The sequence below is a fragment of the Cupressus sempervirens genome, chromosome 1, assembly GCF_028749045.1.
Source record: "Cupressus sempervirens isolate cs-2001-9-10 chromosome 1, ASM2874904v1, whole genome shotgun sequence".
Taxonomy (NCBI): domain Eukaryota; kingdom Viridiplantae; phylum Streptophyta; class Pinopsida; order Cupressales; family Cupressaceae; genus Cupressus; species Cupressus sempervirens.
This window is the reverse complement of record NC_143118.1, coordinates 723,095,081-723,117,082: the sequence shown is the minus strand read 5'-3', so window position 1 is coordinate 723,117,082 and position 22,002 is coordinate 723,095,081. Positions and strand designations below refer to the sequence as shown.

Here is a 22,002-nt window from a genome sequence, read left to right as displayed (position 1 = left end):
AGTGGATAGAAAATATATCCTCAAGAAATAAAGTCATGGAAGGACTATACGAAGATATTCGGTGGATAAAGAATAAAGCTCGAGGGCAATTTTTGGAAGTCGACAAATATTGCAATGCCACTAGCCTTTAGATTTTTGAAGATGAATCAAGAACCAAACTCTCCTCAGTGCAGACAATAGTTCAACAATTCAAGAATTCATTCGAAACAGCTTCGTCAGAAGAGAACATCAGAAAAGCATTAAAAATAGAAGAAGCATTGATGGAACTAGATTCTAAGTTGGAGGATTTTGTTGATACAAGGATAGAAGTAAGTAAATACTAGCAAATAGATTGAAATGAGTCATTAGATTTACTAGAGTCTAAGGAACTAGCAAAGATAATTGAGAAATTCAAAAGCAAGCATCTAGACATCATTAAGGTATAAAGGGGAAGAAAACCCAAATGTTGGAAATCAAGTTTTGACACTTACAAGAATTTTTGGAATTTTAGGTCTTGTCACCTAGGTATGCTAGTTGAAGGTGTGTTTTTCCAAGGTACATTTTTTACAAGGTGCCTCAACAATTTTGAAGAAGCAATGCATTGATAGTTAACTATCAATTACTATTTTAGAGCATTTCGTGCATCAGAAATGCATTTTGATGGCAACTCAACTCCTAGAGATACCTAGAGATGGTCAAGCTCCTAGTTTTAGAGCTCTCGATGACTCCCAGATCATCTCATGGCTTCTATGTTCTTATCTTCTTCTTATTTTATTGTTTAAAGTCATGTAAAGGCTCATGCATCCATTAATTGATATAAACAAGGGTGGAGATCTACTTAGCACCATTTAGATAAGATAGATAAATATATTAATGTCCAACAAAAGACCACAAATGGGTCTATGGGACTAAAAACTTACAACCAGGAAGACAACCTAAAATAGTAACACCAAACAGTATTCACGAAAGAACAAGAACAAAGCTAAACAACAGACGAAGAGAGAGAGGGAGAGAGAGAGAGAGCGAGAGAGAGAGAGAGAGAGAGGGAGTGAGGGAGGGAGCGAGTGAGGATATGTGTGTGGCGAAGCTGTACTGATTGTGCACGTCATTTGGCCGTAGAGGCCAACCTCGACTCCCAACCTGCAAGAAAAGTGTCTTGAATCACGGCCTTAAGGTTTTTGATCACTGTCCACTTACCCTCCTATCGGGTAGCCATAACAAGAACCTGTGCCTGCTTAAGTTATGCCACTTGTGATCTAGCAAGATACTCATCAAGATAAATCTTGACAAAGAGAGATAAAAGCTTCCTCTTTGCCCTAAGAACCTGAAGGTATTCAGCAAGTGAGAGGAACCGGATAAAGAGGGTGCTATCATGCCCAACCCAGGCACAGTCTAGTGTGATGTCAATGATATCCAATTGGTCCTTAAGGAAAGAGTAACCCATTGTAAAAGGCTCTAAAGAAGAAAAAGGAGGAGGAGGGAAAGGGAGACCATGAACTCTCAAGTTGAGCTCACATGCGCACTTAACCCTTTCATCTACTATCTTAGTTTGGACAAGCTTCTCCACTCTAGGGAGAGAAGTGGAAGTGGAGATGGGGTTGTTACAAATAGATGCCCATGATTTCAATTGTTGTTATGTTTCAGTTTTTAAGGAGGATTGTCTATTGTCGAGTTCAGATTGTTTCTTCCTCAGTCAATATCAGATAATTACAAATTGATCATTTGAAGTTGGAGTTTAGCAATATCCATATTAGTTGTATTTAGCTTTTTAGGTACATCCAGGTTCTGTTGCATATGACAATCAAGTTGCCTCTTCAAATCAGTCAATGTTTCTAAAAGTTTCTCACGTAGGGACTGCACAGTACCTCGGAGAGATTGGTTCTAAGCTTCAACCTTAATCAACCTATCACCGAGACTAAGAGAGAGCGAGGATGACGAAAGAGTTGTGTCTTGTAGGGCCTTCTGATCAATCTCCATTTTTGTCAAGCGAGCAACTATTTGTTGGAATGTGACTGAGTCAGGTTGGGGATCCATAGCAGATGGATAAACTTGCACTCGTCCAAGAAATGTGCCCTACGTTGGATGTTGTTGTTACACAACTTTCAAAACAAATCTAACAATCTATCAAACGGTTTGGAAACAACCCTTAGTTAGTTTGTATGTAAATAACTTTATTTTATTTGTCTTTTAGCATGAGTTGTACTAGAAGAGCTCTCACTCTTAACACAAAGGGAGGAGAGAATTTCTTTTAAATATATGGATGTAATATGTATTCAAGGCTAATATGTTGATGCAATAATAAATGCTATTGGTACTCTCATTCTGAGTGTAGTAATCTTGTCGAAGTGTGTTATTTTTTATGAATTCATGTTCATGACTAATAATGGAGCTAATGGTTTTATTGCATTATAATAATTGTGCGATATTTTAATTCTGGTGTTTGCCTTATGTTAACAAATCTTGTTGTTGTGACAAATTGGAGAAAGGATCACTATTGTTCTTGCATAGTGTTTTGTCTCATGTGAGTGCACTTTTTGTGGTCTTGTGATTTGATGAAGCATGAAACATCTTTCAGTTTTTATTGATGTCCCCATTAACGATTGCATTAGTGGAGTTGAGGAAGCATTGCTCCTAATTTCATTGGTTTCCTACTAGATCTTTTTGATAATTTAATTCGTAGACGTGTTGTTGCATTGGTTTATGTCTGTTAGGAATTTCCCTTTAAAAAAATTTCTTTAATCTTTTTGTTACTCTATCTTTGTTATTTGTTTTTTGAACACTTCGTTAAAATAGGAATTCATATAGTTGCATGGGTTAGAAATTGCATTCATCATAAAACTAAAAATACAAAAATATATCTTTCTTTGTGGTTACATTTCATAAAAGTTGTCTAGATTGGTGGGTACCAACATTATGAACATTCACGATTATCTTCAATTGAGTTACCCAGCAAGTTGAAAAACAGCCATTTGAAATCTTGGAGTTGGTCATTGATCATCTTTTCAAGAAAAAGATTTGAAAGGATTTATGTTGTTAAGCATCGTGCAAAACACCACTCAACACTATGGCACCAACTAATTGCAATTTATATGTACTAATAATGTTGCAGAGTATGAAGCTCTAGTATGAGGTTTCCACATGACATCCAAAAAAAAGTAAAAGCTTTGGTTGTTGAAGGAGACTCAAAGCTAATAGTTAGACAAATAAAAGGACAATAATCTTGCAATGATAAGAGGTTAATGGCATTTAGGAAAAGGGTATGGGATTTGATTTAAGACTTCAAAGACTTTAATATAATGTCAATTCTCGGAAGAAGAAATGTTCTTGTTGACACTTTAGCTATATCAACCAATGCATTTCAACTAATGGAGCGAAGAAATTTGAAAAGGTTTTCAATTGAGTTAGTTGTTGTCTGTCTATTCTAGATGAGATAACAAATTTCCACGTGTTTCAAAATGACCAACATATCCTTAGGTTCATGATGTGTAGTGGATTATATGAAAAACAAATAATGATGATGGACTTGACAGGGAAACCCATGAAGAAAGCGAAGACAGTGTTGTGAATCTAAAAACAAACCTCGTTACAAAAGGGATGGTTGCTCTATAGTTTGCTTTTTATAAATATGAATTAGCTAAAGAGAAGAGACCATCTTTGGAGGAAAGTAGAGATGACTATGAGACTATCTGGGCACTGAAGACGAGCCTTGATTCATGAAAATTGGTAAAGTTTGCACTGAACAAGAAAGAGATAGTATGACTCAATTGTAAAAGAAGTATAAGGATGACATAGCATTGATCCATGAGTATCTCAAAATGTACAACGTAGATGTTATTGCTCACAATATACCTTTGAAATTGGATGCAAAGTCATTTTGTGAGTGCTAGATACTTGTGAATCCAATTATAGAGCCTTTGATACAAAAGTCCAAAAATTGCATAATGCTAGGATTATATTCGCAAAATGACACTCTATATGGGCTGCTAATTTGGTAGTAGTATGTGTTGATGGTGAAATCGGACTTTGTGTTGATTTCTAGAATCTCAATAGGTCCTCTTAGAAGGATAATTATGCATAGCCCTCTCTTGACGAGGTGTTGCAAATCATGAATGGATCAAAGATGATGTCCTTTTTGGATGGATACTCTGCTTAAAATCAAGTGATAGTCCAAGAGGAAGATCAATTCAAGACTACATTCACTACTTAGTGGGGTGTTCCCTTATATGCATTCCATTTAAATTAATAAATTTTGGTGCTACATTTCATTGGGCTATAGATGTTGCTTTCAAAGGGTTGGTCAACAAATAATTGTTAAATATTTGAATGATTGTGCACTATTCTCAAATAATTGAGCAAAGCATATTGACGATTTGAAACAAGTGTTGAATGGATGTAGAAAGTACAAGATCTCATTTAATCTAAAATAATGTTCCTTTGAGGTAACTAAAAGGAAACGCTTAGGACATATAATTATGGAATTGGTATTTCAATTGCTCTGGAACATATAGAAACTATTTTGAAGCTTCTACCCCCAAATAGTCAAAAGGAATTGAAGTCTTTCTTTGAGAAGATCAATTTTGTTGAAATTTTCGTCAACAATTTTGCTAAGATAGTTTGTCCAATAAATGATATGTTAAAGAAATATGCATCAGCTAATCAACAGAAGCCATCAAAGAAACGAGCTCAAGAAAGTCCTATGGACAAAGCTCTTCCATCTCTACCAAGGCAAGAGGAGAATGTCCATGAGGAAAGGGAAGAAGTCAGATATAAACAATAGAGAAAACTAAGCAAAGAGAGGCTCCCTCTACCAATAAGTATTTATTGATCTCCTACGAGCCTCTAACCGCATCCAAAAAGCATGTTTGGTTATGTAAGGCAATTTTATCGAGGAAGAGGACATACAACCAATAAGGATGTGGACATGCTCACAGTAGAAAGGTCCTTCCAATATATAAAGTCTAGTAAAACAGCATAGTGAATTTCCTATATCACATAGGATAATTGTTGGTAAATGGAAGGCTCAAGCCGTAGTTCCTCTAGCGCAAATAAACATTGAAGAACTTATGCTTGACAATTATATGATTGAAGAAGTAGACTTGGGACAGTCGAACCGAGAAGGCGAGAAGGCGAGAAGGCATTAGCGGCTATGGGTTTAAAACGTCTTTTCACATGTATAGACCAAGATGAAACCCAAATATACGAATTGAGGAAGCATAATAGCTTTGAGAGATTTTGTTCCAAAGATGGTGGGTTCCATCGACCCCAATAACCCAGAGGCCACATTATAGGTTGCGCTTGAAAAGCAATTCAATTTGGATATGCTTTCAAATTCTTTTGTTAATATGTGTGTAGTGGAAGGCCAATTTTGCAACCTTCAAGGAAGAGTGTGTTAGAACAAGTTTGCAATTATATCATTCCATTATAGGGAATAAAGCAGTGTTGGATTCCATGGTGGAAGGAGTGAACAATATACTCGATCAAGCACACACGTGGAGGTAGGTAGATCCAACCTAAGGAAAATAAGGAACAAAGCTTCCAAAAGTTGCTCAACTTACATAAAAGCATTCAACTCGATAAGTTTGATGGGAGGCTAAAAGACCATACAAGTCAGAATAGTTGAGCTTTTCCAAACATAGAAGAAGTGAGAGAAGAGGTCATGAAACAGATAACTAGGAGAGATAACATTTCCAAAAAAGTTAGTCTTGAAAAATATCAAGATAATTAGAAGATTGTTATATCTAGCAGGGATAGTAATTCAAACATTCATGGGAACATTTGAAGCTATGAACATTGAGGAGGGCCTCCAACAGATGTTCAAGAGCAAGCAAAATATTTAGAAAGCGATGGAGGACATTGATGAGCTTGAGAATTTTGAGTTGCATATAAGGAAGCTTCCAAAGAAACAACAAAGGAGGCTCAAATATCTACCGGTGTTGGATGTCCAAAAGGTTGTTGAGGTTATTGACAAGTTCTATGCAAACACATGGACATCCTCCCAGAAGAGTAAAGACAAAAAACCAGAAGTCATAAATTCAGTTTTGTGGACTTGGTAAATTTTGCCATTTAGAATTCTAGAGTTTTTAGATATCTAACAACTCCAATAACTTTGAAAAGTGATTAGCACTCAAGAAATTTTGACACCTAAAATTTTGGAGTTGGGGTCGAGCTCCGACAATTTTGGCAAGCAATGCATTTTTTTATGTCAGTTCTAATTTTGGAAGGTTTCTATGCATATTTTTGGATAAAATTGCATGTCTTGGAGTATCTATCGGTTGCATATCATTAGAGACTTCCATGGACACAAATTCAACCATAAGTGAAGATCAAAGACAAGTTACACTTCATTCTCTTCAATTTCTTTGAGTCTTCTTGAGATGCAATGACTCCATGCACAATGTAAATAGATTAATACTTGCGCATAGTAGTTAGCAACTAGTTTAGGAGTAGTTGTGAAAACAAATCTTTGAACTTGCATTGTATTTTCAGTTTTTTGGATCACATTAACCCTAGCTACGGGTTTCTTAATTTAGAAGTTGAACCATTAAAGCATGATTGTATAATGTAATTAAGGTCAGCAACTTTCATAATAAAGTTTATACAATTGGTGTGTCACTCATGGTTTGATATTTTGCTATATGAGTGAATTTATAAATAATAGACTACTAGTTTATGGATTCAAAGAGCCTATTGTTTTATTGTGATTAATGTCTGTGATCATTACATTTTCTAAAGTTTGTTGTTGTGACTTACTTGTTGATGAATCACAAGGAAGAGTTTTGTTGTTGCATTGAAAGATAATTTTTTCTCATTTGTACGTACATCTGTGGTAGTCTTGCAATTTGATGAACTTTGATAAATCGTACGCCTCCATGAGTTTCCTTGGTGATTGCATTTGCAAAGTTTTTGTTACATTGATCCTAGCTATGTGGGTTTTCCTCATCTTCTCGATGATTTAATTTGAAAGGTGATTGAGCGATAGTGTATGTTCGTATAGGTTTACACTTCTACAATTTTATTACACTCTTGTTACCCAATCTCTTTGTTATTTATTTAACACTAGTAAATTAGGAATTCATTCTAGGAGATTGATAAAATTGCACTAATAAATCTACATTTCATCATAAAAGAGAAAGGTACAAAAAGATTGTTATCACTATTATCACTTGCAACCCTACAAATTTCTAAACCAGCAAAGGTCTCCTTGTAATCAAACACATCAATCTTCAATTGAGTATCCAAGCAGTTGAGAAACAACCTAAAGGAACCTTGTGGTTAATTTCATTATCCTTTCAAGAAAGTCCTTAGTACCAAATTCCTGCCACTGCCTTTGTGTAAAAGCGACAACACAACACAAACCACCAAAATATTTCCTTTATTAGATTTGCAAAACCATTTACAAGACTATGCTCTCTTCAATGTCTACTATATATACTTATCGCTTAATGATCAGAGCCAAAATAAAGTCAACAATGTATCGTTCTTAGAAAGACACCTTGCATATACAATTTTTATCTAAAAAATATACATCTGGAAAATCAGCTACTCATATGTTGAGCTTATCACCAAAAACGACAAGATGAATACAAAAATGATCTTTGAAAGAGGTACCACCTCAACACTCCACATTGCATGAATTAAATAAGCAAGAGAAACATCGTAAACAATAACATGGAATAAATGCAACTAAGAAAACATTTACAACTATAGAAGGCAACTAAGAAAATCGGCTACTCATATGTTGAGCTTATCACCAAAAACGACAAGATGAATACAAAAATGATCTTCCAAAGAGGTACCACCTCAACACTCCACATGGCATGAATTAAATAAGCAAGAGAAACATCATAAACAATAACATGGAATAAATGCAACTAAGAAAACATTTACAACTATAGAAGGCTTTCACGATCACCATCGTAATAATAAGCACAAGCAACAATATTAATCAATATGAAAAATTATGAACATATGCTCCAGGACACCAAGTAGAGACAGTTGTTAATAACATTGGGCAATGGTAGTATATGTGACAATAACATTATCCAAAGAACCAACAATCTCAGAGGGAAGACAATGGTGAGTATAACTAAAGCATGATTCATTAGCCAACTATGCAAATGACTAGATAGAAGTAACTGACACCAAGTTTGCAAACATGTGACACAATTACATGACATGCACAATGCCAGACATCATAATAAGGTATCAAATCAACCACAAAGCTATATAACATTACCAATTTTCAACCTTAAAGCTCAACATATATTTTATATCTTGATATATTTTAGATTGGTGTCTCATTTTACAACTTTGTGCTTAGATAGTGGGTAGGGTTAGCATCTCCTTGTAGGTTTGTGCCTACAAATATATTGACCGATTAGTGTCTCCACAAAGTCGGTGCCTAGTGAAAAATTATTGAAGTTAAATATATTTGTGAGGATGAATTTAAGCAATTTGTGCTTAGATAGTGGGTAGGGTTAGCATCTCCTTGTAGGTTTGTGCCTACAAATATATTGAGCGACTAGTGTCTCCACAAAGTTGGTGCCTAGTGAAAAATTATTGAAGTTTGATATATTTGTGAGGATGAATTTAAGCAATTGTTCTCACTATGGTTTTTCCATTGTAAGTGTCCACATACATCTCGTATTCTTTGAGTTGATGTGTGTTTCTATATATATTTTTGTAATGTTGGAGAAATTGTTAGTGTTATATTATTTACAAATTGGCATGTATTGCTTCACCCGTAAGCCACTTCCCCCTCTTAATGTGTGTTAAAATGATTAGGAGAACTAAAGTGTTGAATATTGAAACATCATAATGCATGTTTTTAGTGTCTAGCAATTCACTTTCCTCCTCCGTCAAAATCAGCAATTTCACCATGGCAATAGAAATACTAATTTTTCAAAAGTTCCCTTCTGCCAAAGCCTGCACCTCAATATCCCATACAATCCAATTTGCCCTCTAAAATCCTACCCTATTACCTATTCCAAACCCTATTCAAACATGTCATTAAGTAAAAAAATGGATCATGTATGGACCATCCAGTTACTTGTTGTGAGGTTCTCACACCATCGCCCCAAAACATTGGGGACCCCCTTTTTTTAATCGCCTTGGCAAATTTTTGAGTTGTCCAAAAAAAATTTGATTTTTGAAACACTTTAAGTTTTGGACACCTTCAGGCCAGAAGAGAGAGGGTTAGACTTATTTTCACCCGATTTCAACTTGATTTTCCAGAACAACCAATTTCATCTTTAGGCCAGACAAATTTCAAAGAGCAACACTTGTTAGAATACAATTTGAAATTTTGTACTTAGACGAATTCTTTTGAAAATCTGGATATAATTGTGTAAATTTGGATAATTTTCAAAAAGTGAAATTTTGTTAGATTTGAGTTTTTGGAAAATCTTGAATTTCTTTGGTGAAAACTTTTTCTTTTGTGAAAATGAAATCAAATTGCAAAATCAATTTGACTCTAGAAATGATTTTATTCGTCAAAATTTTAAATTGCTTGGCAAAAATCGATTGAAATTAAATTGCAAAAAATTGGCTTTTAATGGATTAAAATAGCCTTGAAAATTTTTAAGCCTTTAATGAAATTGGTAATTTAATATTGAAAAACAGATTTTGGCTAGCCAAAATCTGATTTTAATGACATTAATTGCTAAATCATCATTAAATGGAAATATTTAACATCTCCAAGGCATTATTTACTTTTTTTTTGCAATTTTGGTCTAACTGGCAATTTAAAAAAGTAAATTTCATCTTGGCAAAGTTAATATTTGGCTAAGCATTTAATTGGGGGCTAGTTTTGGTGTTCTAATTAATATTTTCTTGCTCCTAGGGTCCCAGTCGGCTAGCTAGGAAAGAGAGGCAAGTTGGTTATAAGAGGAAGCTCTTTCCCCTTTTTGACTTGGAGCAGCTCTATGTCCTTTGGCAATTTCTCTTGGGAGAGCAAATTTTCATTGTTCGGCAATTTTACTTGCAATTGTAAACATTTTCAGACCTTGGCAATTTTTTTGTGGAGGCAGATTTTGCATTGTTGGGTAATTTTCTCCTTCTATTAGGGTTGTGATTTATGTCCTAGGTGACTTTTGGAGAGCAGATCTGAAACTTTCCATTGTTGGGCGATTTTTGCAAGGTCTGATTTTTGCTTGGAAGCTGTGATTTTTGCCCTAATTTGGGTGATTTTCTTTGGAGGAGATTATTGTGATCAAAGGTCTGATTTTTTGGGGCAAACAAAGGACAATTCCGAGAGCACTAAATTCTGATTTTTTCTAGCTAGAGCCTCAAGATTTGCAAGGGGTTCAAAATTCTCAAAATCTGATCCTAAATTCCAAAATAAGACCTGGCTATTGGTAAAAGTAATTTCAAATCATTTAGAGTTGAAAGGGGTCCTTAAGCTGATTTTCTTCTTTCGTTCTTGTCTAGAGATTGTCTCCCTTGGTTTTTCTTGCATTCATTATCCACCACTCAACCATCCTATCGTAGGTTGACGAGATGGTAGATGTTAATGCAAGCAAGAATCCTAAGAGAACAAACACTGAGAAAGACAATGAGGATATGATGCCCAAAACAACTTTCTTCTCGAAAATTAGGCGAATAACCGATACCAATGTTGATAGAGTAAACATTATACAGATAAAGGATAGACTAAAGGAAGGACAATCCCCCTTGGCAAAGAGGAGATACAGAAAGCGATTGCACATCACAGCCCAAGCGTCGACACTTCCATTTCAACCATGATGAGCAACGTTGGGGTGGCACTTGATTTTAAAGACATCAGAGAAGAGGATATCAATGAGACAAGACTTGGATCAAGATTAGATGAGTTAGGAAAGGTTGTTATCAAGAAGAAACATTTGAAAACCCTTTCCTCCCTCAATGCCTTTATTGGATTTGCAAAAGAATATGAGAAGGATCATGAGAAGACACTACAAGCAGCAAATAGCGTGATGAAATCGATGGAGCTCAAGAGAAAGCACACATCTTGCCCTCCCATGGAATAAGTCAACGGAAGGCTAGCTAGGTTCATTGCCTTAGCTAAAAGAATGAAAGAAAAAGGGAGAGTTATATTAGAAGATCATTTGATGTAAGCCCAAGTGGCAATTTCTCTTTCTTCTAGGATAGGACAAGTGTCTAATTCTGATTGGCCACCATTTTGGTGCCTTCTCATTGGTTGCCACTTTTACACTTTTTTCATTAGTCCATTGACGAAGTGGCATCTTCTCATTGGTCGATGGGGTTGCAACCCTAATTAGGGTTTCTAGAGTTCAATCTAAATCGTTGGTTTTGCCTCTTTATCTCTACCATCAGTTGTACATTTTGGCCTCTATATAAGGCCATTTGCTCTCATTTGTAAGGATCAAAGAAAATTGTTGCAAAGATAATGCCAAAATTCACTATTCTTTCTCATTGTTGTGACTTGCATGGTGATTAAGAGCCTTTGGTATTATTGCATGGTTTTCTACTTCCAAATAGAGTAAAATTTCTTTTCAAGTTGTTAAAGTTAGTTGCATTTCAAGTTGTTAGGTAGGAAAAGGTAGATGGATAGTTGTATGGTAGCATTAGTAGATGTTTGATAGGAATCAATACTAGACCACTAGCATCCTAGCAGCTCGTTGGGAAGCCTTGTGTGATAGACTAGTTTATTTTTCCTTTGAATCATTGCATCTGTGAAGGTGGATCCGCTGGTTAACTTTCATTAGATTCGATCACATTCCATTTGCTAATCTTCCATCCTTAGGAGTAGTAGGATAGCAAGAAGTTTAGGACTTAGAATTTAGGAGAAGAAAGTTAAAAAGATACCAGTTATAAGAACCATTCACCCTCCACCACCATCACTTTCCCTACCAACATCATCTAACATTCACACTGAACCACCATCCCCATCATCCCACCAAAATTCAAGTTATCCTCAACAATTTGTGTAAGGTCGCCTACGTGATTAACAGCAAATCACATCAATAAAATTGAGCGAGTATCCACAAGTGTAAGGAACATTGGAGTTATTCTCATGTCTCATGAGTATTAACTTTTCAAAAGAGGAGTTGTGTGTTTGATACTCTGTATCAGATATTCAATTACTAATATGTTATGTAGTGGATTACTAATATGTTATGTAGTGGTACAAAAACTCACATCAACATTACTCTATTAATATAACCAAGTTTCCAATTGAGTCAACCTTAGGTATTCCCATTTCTTGAAAAACAATGCTTCATGTGTTTCATCGTTTCCATTTTAAAAGCTTGGGGCAACATAGGAGAAGACTTGGTGAAATAAGACAAGCCAACTATTGCATATCCAACTTTTGGTATTGGGCAAACATATATTTTCTTCATTAAAGTGGTCTTCATGTCAAAACGCAGTCCAAAATGACAATCAACAGGTTTTACACCACTAATTTCAATAGGCTTGAATGAAAGAAAACCCTTTTTGTGAAACATAAAAACAAGGCTAAATGTCCCTCAAGTGGATGCTTGCTCTGCTGACTTTGTTGCTGGCGTAGTCTCTTTGAATGTTGTTCACTTTGTTCATGAGGTGGATGTTGATCCTATCTCTGGATTTGTTCAATGTGCCCCTGTTGTTGGATCCTCTGAGCTGGATTCTTTAGCCTGGCATGGTGCGGTTCCAATGGTGGAAGAGGGTTGGATTACCATTGGAAAAAATTCTACGAGGTCCTTGACCTCTTTCAACATGGCCCTCTGATCCCACAAGAAAGGATGTAAAGGAAAATCTTAATCTTCTCTAGGCATGTTATTTTTTCATGTTATGTTAGTTTTGGGTTGGGGGGAGCCTTCTGTTAAGACCCTCTTTGTGGTCTTGGCCTGTCTCATGTTGGGTACTTTCTTTGGCTGGTCTCTGGTTGTTTGTTGTCTTCTTCTCTGTTCTTGCCAGCATTTCTCCAGGTGACTTGTAGCCTATGTTTTGTCTTTGCTGAACTTCAATGGTCATGTCTATGTAAATCCTATGTAATGGGTTTCGGGTCCCTAAAACCTGAATTTCATGTAATAAAAAACGAGGCTAAATGTGCCCACATCTGATATGTTCCAGTTACTCAAGATAATTATAATTTCTAAAATATGTGCTAATATAAGAGTTTCACATAAAAGTTTGGAAATGCCAACAAATTATACTAATAGCTTATATTTGACCTTTGACTACTTCCATAGAACCTTTGCAAGGATACGTTTCTTCAATATGGTAAATTATCTATCCTATTTTTTTAAAACTTCCAAGAACAGTTTTGGAGAAAAGAGTACATCATTTATTATTAGGGATACAAGCAGTAACATTGGAAGAAAATGTGATTAATGATTTCTTTTTTAGGCTTCCATATTTTACAGATATTCATGTCACATAATGATATTCAAAAATCCTCTAATCTTGTATACCATTTGCACTGTACTCGATGGGCTATATTTCAAATAATTAGCTCCGCACAACTCTTCTGCAACAATGCCCTAAATGAAGGTGGAAATTACATCATAATATTCCAAGGTGAATTTACTTTAGTTTCAATAAATTTCCTCTTTATTTCAATTAACACTCATAGAAAACACAAAGCCTTATGTAAAAATACTTATTGGTTTAATGAATAGAATCTGCAAACAACAGTAAAATTACTTTACATTCTAATATAAAAAGTGAATGAGTTCTACTCCATGGGATGCACACCTGCTTCAAGAATGTAGAACTTTATCAAGATTTAAAGAAAACAGTGGCCACTTCTGCTCACCCATAGCATAAGATATTACTTGTCTTCTCAAAGGACCCAAAAACTGAACACCACCAAATGCAGCAGCTCGTAACATGTTCACTGGTCCAAAATCAGCAGAAAATATCCTCTGAAAGCCATCCAATATGGCCATCATAGGTAGATTTACAAGCTTCCTTTCTCTTTCATACTTCTTCAGCAACGAAATCTGCAAGAAAAATATTATTTTTCACATATTTTCTATTTAAAAGCAATAATCTTCATGGATCAAAATGGAACTCAATTTCCTTAATTAAAAAAAGGTAATCTTAAAAACAGATTAAAAACAAAATGAAAGCAATGTATATTTTCTTTCATTTATAAAATACACAAATACAGAAGAATTCAGCAATACAACTAACCACAGAATGCAAAAGGTAATGTAGATAAAGCCTCTAAGGAAAGAAAATGCAATTAAAAGTTGAAATACTGTTAACATGCTGAAATTCGCAAACATATCACATGGGCATCCCACGTGACAATTGTTTATGGTTCATAAAAGGGAGAAGGGTTCATTTGAAAAGTGGTATGGAGAAAGGAAGAAAGACTGGAGCATAGGAATTAAGGATAACTGGAAGTGGAAGAAGGAATGGAAAAAATAAGTCACTCTTTCAAGGAACAGCAAAGATGAACAATTGACTATTTTGTAGGGTAATAATTGTTAAAGGTTGTGACCATTGCAAAGGGAAGACATGCTGAAGAGGTGCGACTCTCCCTCACATTGGAAGATATTTAGGGGAGAAGTTTCCATTTAAGGACATCCAAGGGAGATCAATCCCGAAAAAATATATTATTCTCAACAGAAACAATGAAAAGTGGTGACCAAATTCTTCGGAAAGATGATGACCCTTTCACCAATAAAGTGCTCATTCTAAGCATTAAAGGATATATTATCAATCATCACTTATTAATCTACAAAAGCAATAATCAATATCAAATCAAGAAAATAATTGTTACATCCCAATTTTTGGCTCAATTTTAAATGTTCCTTTGTAGCTGTCGAGGCTTCATGCGAAGTTGAGTGATTGGTTACATTAGTTATTCGTTATAATTTCATGGGAAAATGGAATATTGGTCAATCATTATGACGATATATGAATTGGAAATGGATGGCTAATATGATCATATGCTAAGATAATTTTGACTTCGTAAAATCATGAGCAATTGTTGTTAACATGATAAATTTTCACTTGCAAGAATGCAACAAAGGGGGTGAAGCATTGCCAGAGAAGGAGTTGGGCACGGCAGCACCACCTATCATTCAACAAATAGGTATGGGTCGTAAACCACCATGGCCAAGGGTAAACAGCTAGAGAAGCAAGAGTATACTTGGACAACCATGAACTAACCAGGTCAATGTGTGTATATCATTAAAATTATAAAACAAAAATCACCAAGCATTGATTGAAACTAGAACTTTGTCATGCCTTTTCATGCCTTAATATAATAGTACCATAGTATCTACATATACTTGCATATACATATACACATATATGTATGTATGTGTAAATTTGAATGAGATGTACGTATATGCCCACTTAAAATATGGCGTATACACTAGATAGGTTTGTTAGAATATCGCGCACGCGCGCATGCACGCACACGTGTGTACATGCATATACAAGTATAGGTAGGTATAGTATGATATTTTTATTTTAAGACATTTAGTATGAAATTATTTTCCAACCTTAGGCAATGGATTTAATATTATTCATGTCATCAGCCTTTATAATTTCAGGGGCCATATTTATTTTACTCTTCATCAGGCCTTTCTATTTCCAAACGGCCCATTTTAATATTATTAAGTTGTCATATGTTTAATCAGCCTTTTATTGACTCTTGCTTGTAACTCATTTTGTTGCCACCTTTATTCATCTTGCTCGTAACCGAGCATGCATGGAAGCAAAGAGATGAGCTCTTATATGCAACTTGCATATGTTACCAAGCGATCACATTACATATTGGAGAATCTTCTGCTTTTGTTATCAGCAATCAATACCTGAAGATGCATTCCAAAACAAAATTGATCTTGCATTTTCCTTTGCAATTACCCTTATCATCTACGGTTGCATTTTATTGTGTCATGATTCATATTGAAATTGATATTCATGTCGGCTTGCCTTATCTATGTAAGTGTCGTGAATCAATCCTGAAGTTGCATTCATATTGTGTCATGAGTCAATACCTGAAGTTGCATTCATGCTATGTCATAAGTCATTACTTGAAAATGGCACTTCCTAGTCCTTTTGTTCATTTTGCAACTACACCTACAATGTCGTGGGTTATAGTTGTGTTTGCATTCTCAACTGCGACTTAATCATACCAGTAAGTGCTAGAAGCTATAGGCAAGGAGTCGTACCAATCATCTTCTCTTTCCACTAGTACAAGGAGGTGATAATACCTCAACCAGGTTGCGCATTCTTTCTGTATTTTGTTCCCATTTTTTATTAAGACTCTAAATTTGTAGCTTGGAAATCTGAAATAAGGCAACAATATGATAGATAGAGCCTAGCTATGAAATGAACTATTTATTTTACTTTTGTATAAGTTTGCAAATATGCTCAAGATCGAACAATCTGTGGCAACCTCTAATAACATCTCCTTTCAGAATTGTTGCTCAACTTGGAATAAGATTCAAGCAATGCAATCTTATACAGGGGTATCTTCTATAGACCCTCTGAGGTAAGAGACAACACTCTTATGTAGAGTCAAGAATAAATTACAAGGATCGTGAATCTATTGTGAGGCCAAAAGCCCAGATCAGGCAGAATGTAATTGGTTGTGATTATACAATGCTTAGACAGTCAGTGCAGGAATGTATCAATGAAGACCAGCAAGGTCGATATGAAGGGTGTGTACTGATAATTATTGAACCACGGGTTATCCCTGCATGATAAGAGAAGAACAGTTAGTAACAAATATGCAAGTAATGAAAGTGTTTTAAACTGAGTCTATTCATGGTGTCTAAGGGTGTGATTCTTGTTGTCAAGCTGATTGTGGAATAACACTTTAACACCAGAATGCTCAGTGGCAGGACAAGGGTGTCCCATACCTAATCCTAGGCAAGGAGATCCTTTCTCGGTAGAGATTGTGTGGGGATACCTAAGGGTCCATGGTTGGGAGGTTAAGCCCCTGGCAATGCTTCTCCTCTCCAACAAATGCCAAGGCTTGCACAAAACAAAGATATGATTTGCATTCAAATATCTTCTAGTAACAGGTATTTTACTTTTATGAATTTGTAATTTCAAGTTGAAGATATGTTAGATGGTTAATATCATTTAATCAGCTATTTTCTTTTCAGTTATTATGTTATAGCCGTTGATAATCTTCCATCTAAATATGTGAAGTAGTTGCAAAACTGTCTTCATGTGATTATAAAAAGTAATGTATCTTTATTAGTAGAAAATGATATCTCTTTCCATTAAGTAATGCTTGGTTATGATATTGATATATATATATATATTGTATTTGTTGGTTAAATGCTCTTTTTCAATTATTAGTTAAGGTAATTCAGTTAATTGGTTATAACCGCTGATCTGTTTTATATGAACATTTAAAAAAGCTAATTATAACTGCCTTCTCGTGCTCATGAATATGAAAAAGTAACTGTGTTCAATGATATGATAAGGCTGGAAATACGGGATGTTACAACAATCAATTAAAAAACCATTCTATCAAATGAGCATTCATTCAATCATCAATCACCAATATATCAAACAAGAAATCTTTACATCATGTCTTGTCAATCATCTAATCAACAATCACTTAATCATCTAATCAATAATCACTTAATCATCACTCATCAATCATCTAATCAACAATGACTTAATTATCACTCGCCAATACCTAAAATCATACAACCAAAGGAATTCATTCAACAATAATCAAATGATTGATTCTGAATCGAATAACTGAGAGAAAGTAGAGCAATCTAAAATGGTAAGGGAAGTGATTGGTATGCAATATAATTGTATTTATTATTTATATTTGAAATTGTAAGGAAAATGTAGCAGAACTGATCTTCCCTAATCAAGTACTCCAGCCATTGAGTTGTATTGCTTGTGGCCAAGGGGTTGAATTGTCTAAGATGGTTACTCCACACCCTTGGGCTTGTTTGAGGACAACAGTCTCTAGGTGTCCTAACAAGAATTATAAGATTAGTAATTGTTCATTTGATTTCTGCAAAGCCATCATATTAGGAATTGGCAAGAAAACATAATATGGAGATGCAAGAGTACAAATCCCCTCAATTAAGTGGATGCCCACTGATTTGGTTACTTGTGGGCACTCATTGAGTTGGTTGTTTGTGGGCCCTCATTAAGATGTTTGCTTGCAGATCAAGGGATCAGGTTCACTTGGTTGGATATTCGACACTCAGGCTCAACTTGTGAAGGATAGTCTCCTGGCATCCTGTGGTGCTTTTCCCTCAAGTTACTAACATGGTTGAAGCTATAGTGTGCATTTACAATAGGAAAAGTCATTATCATGTGTTTAATGTTAATAGTTATTTTTCCTAAATCCAGTTATAATTGTGTAATCTAGTGAAAGAATACTCGTGTAAATTAATTGTGTATGAATTTGTTATCTTTTGGGCAAAATTAGGTATATCCCAGATGGGGAAATTGCATCCCAACTATTTATGTCAGTTGTACTGGCAAATTATAGAGGATCAGCACTTCGGTAAATTTAAACTCATGCGAAGAAATAATAAAATATCTGTCAATGACAGGTCATTTTTCAATGCCATATAATCATAGGTTTCATAGCACATAACTATGTTTCCTTGTATTAAGCTTCCTTGTAATTCTGTTGGGCATTTGACAATGAGCATCCTAGTTGAAGTATTTTATGATCTGATTAGTTGCTGAATTATTTGAGAGTAATTTTCAAATCTAAGCCACTCTATCAAAACAGGACGCACTATACAGAAGTGCTCAATGTGATATCAAATTCAAAAAATAACCTTAATAAACTTTATTCTAAATGATGTCTCTAGAGTATAGATATGAATTGCTCCCTTTAACTACCCAAGCTCCTTAATGCAAGCAACTTAAAACTTTTGCTACAATTATAGGAATTTTAAATGTTTAGAAAAAGTACAAAATAAACCAAAATCAACATGCTCTACTTGTGTTTATTAAAAATGAAGTCCTGAAAATAAGAATATGATGAAGCTATAATATTTCCTAAAATCACATCACCCTGATTATGGACATAATTAGGTTGTTATCACAATTTATGTGCATATAAAACAATTTTTCCATATTAAAATTGCGCACCATATAACAGTAGGTTCCCATGCTTTAATGCAGAAACAATCATAAAGTTAAATTCTATGAAAAACAAAATGTCGTACCTTAAGGCCTGTAGAACACACTCTATTTTCTTAGTAACATGACCATCATGACCATTTTTTATAGGGAAAATAAAAAATTGAAACACAACATGTGACATACCTCACCAATGTCAAAACCTGTTGAAATGCCTTCATTGAGAACTCTCACTAATTCAGCAGCATCTCCAAATCCTAAGTTAACTCCTTGTCCTGCTAAGGGATGCACTGTATGAGCTGCATCACCCACCAAAACAACACGATTTGATGCATAGCTGTGTGAATGCATTAAGGACAGTGGAAATGACATCCGTTCTGTTGATAGGGCAGTTACTCTTGGAGGGACCTCAAAAGATTCTGATGTCGAGGGTGTGCTGTTCAGAACACTAGAAATTTGTGACAGAAGATGAGGTCTACAGTCATGCTCTAAAGCATTATTAACTGCTTGTATAAATTCATTCTGATTCATTCCTTTAAGCTGTGCTGCTTGTTCTGGAGTAGTTGACCATACAATATTGCTAAATTTCTTATCCATTGGGAGGAGTGCAAGAGGACCAGTGGATAAAAATCTCTGCCATGCAGTTTGGTTTTCAGTTTCAAGCTCCACAGTACAAATAAGAGCATGCTGCTTGTAGTCCCATCCACTAGTTTGGAAGCCTACCATTGATCGGACCTGAGAACGCCCACCATCTGCTCCAACCTAAGTATGAATCAGCGCATAGTTTCAAAGGTTATAGTTGATTAAAAACCAATGAAATAACACACAGATTGTGAACCAAAGAAATAACACAGAGATTAAGAACCAAAGAAATAACACAGAGACAGACAGGCCGCTCCTCAAAATAGTAAACTATATGATTTATGAGCAGTGTGATGTGAATTACCTTGTTCGAATAAAATCATGCAAGTATCTTAACAAAGAGTCACTTGAAAGCATAAACCTAATGAGTCCAATAAAGAAAGCTTGAACCTTACCACCAATCTTGCATAGAGACAGCTTCCATCATCAAGCTCGACTTTGGCCAAAGAATGAGGAAAACTGGAACCGGATGGACCTTCAGATGAGGCTGATAATGTATTATTATTGTGTGCTTGTCCTGTTGAATTTTCTTTTGACACTGATTGAGAGTTTGAGGCAGAATGCACAGATTTTACTTTGGCTGGATATATCATCTCAGCATAGCCTTTGTCCTGTTCAACCCAGATTAAGCAGCAAAAGAAATCAGAAACCGAGAAGAAAATAATTATGAGGCTATATGTAATATATTAAAAAGATAAAAATATTAAGTGAGATGTTGCTATTACTTTCTAAGAGCTCTAGAATCCTACGTACAAAATGTAGTTTTCCTTTAAGGCCATTACAAAAGGAAATCAAAGAGGGTTTTCTATGCAAGAGTTGTATTTCTCCCTTAACGCTCTATTTGAAAAGCACATTCAACAAACTTAAAAGAATAGTCTGCTTTCAAATCCAAGTGATGATCCTTGGATGTTTAAACTTAAAAAGTCATCAACTGGAGTCGAAACTCAGTGCGTATGGTTTAGCAATCACAACAGTTGGGATCAAAAAATTGGACTAAGAAGAGCCATCTTGCTTATAACTGCAAAGTGCGTGCACACTGAATTCAACATGAGCATATCTTAAAAATTAGAAAATTGGGAATTCTAGCCCCAACTTCCTCTTTCCCTTTTAAATTTTATCATAAACTGTCAGTTGCCGAGTGATCTCCAACAGTACCATTTTATTAGTTCAATATCTCAGAAGTCTATATTATAATGATATTAGATAGTTTCTATTTACTCTCTCTTCCGTCTTTTTCTAATGATCACTCTTTTTGTAATGTTTCCATAAACTCCTGTCCATTATGGAAACTTTCTCTGTCTCTCTGTAGAATGTTTCTATTTCTCTCTCTTTGTTCGTTATAGAAATATTCTTGTGTATAATTGTATATATAGATAGTTTATGATCTCTGTTTAATAACACATTCATTATTTTACCATAATATGGTATCAGAGCAAATTCCTGGCCTCTTTCAAAAAATTTAATTTCTTTTTTTGAAATTATTAGTTCAAAATTTTTGAAATATTTGCCCGAGTGTGTTCAAAATTTGCATCTTTTTTCCTCCAAAACTGACTAGGGATTCAGCATCCAATTTTTTTTTTTTGCAATTTTCTTTGTAAAAGATCACAGGTCATTAAAATTGCATTTTTTCCTCAAGATTGTGTTTATCTTCCTCCTGTTGCAGACTTGTCTCTGACCTCATGCCTTAAACACTCAAACAACTCACAGTATACCCAGATGTCAGATCCACCTTTGTTTATGGGGCTGAAATCTCATTGCAGCGAGGATTAAATCCTAGGCGGGGGGGATTCTGCCCCTGCTTGAGGATTTTGACTATCTCAAAATCTTCTCCCTTAATGACAATTAATCTCTTTAACCTTATCAGTCTGACGTGCATCACCAATCTGATTTCCTGTTCCAGTTCTTTCTCTTTAATTTTTTGAACTCTAACTCTCCTTGACCTAACATAAAGGCAAAAACAAACTTACTCTAAAATCCAAAGCTTAAGGGGCAAAGGCAAAAAGAGGGGATCCCCAGCTGCAATGGGGTGGTAATGCAAAAACCTCACAACAGGAAGATAGATCATCCATCTCAATTATAACCTTCTCACACTTTTCTTCTATAGTTTCATCGGCTAACGTAAACACTCATCCATCTAGTCTAGACACTTTTGAGGAAATTTGATATGATCAATTGAATCTTGGCGTTCAACTAAGATTCAAGAGAGATGTGTTGAAAATGCATCTCTTGCATCGAATGTTGTTTCTGATGATTCTGTTACTGCTATGGCTCCTACTCAGAGTGGGGCATTCATTGTCTTCCAGAGACAACTCCTTGGGATGAGTACTTGGTAGACGTTGTTGGTTTGTTTTGTCA

The 22,002-nt window shown here is 35.2% G+C and overlaps 1 protein-coding gene across 1 annotated transcript in view; it reads right to left on the bottom strand.

Moving 5' to 3' along the window:
- Positions 1-13,484: 13,484 nt before the first annotated feature.
- The window catches only part of LOC149579983 (FAD/NAD(P)-binding oxidoreductase family protein), a 107,011-nt gene continuing 98,493 nt past the window's right edge, over positions 13,485-22,002 (bottom strand). Inside the window, exons 7-9 of the mRNA XM_089788252.1 lie at positions 20,043-20,258; positions 19,192-19,767; positions 13,485-13,904 (exon numbers count right to left, since the gene is read on the bottom strand). Coding sequence (XP_089644378.1) covers positions 13,662-13,904; positions 19,192-19,767; positions 20,043-20,258 — 1,035 coding nt within the window. The 3' untranslated portion in view covers positions 13,485-13,661. The remainder of the gene's footprint in view (positions 13,905-19,191; positions 19,768-20,042; positions 20,259-22,002) is intronic.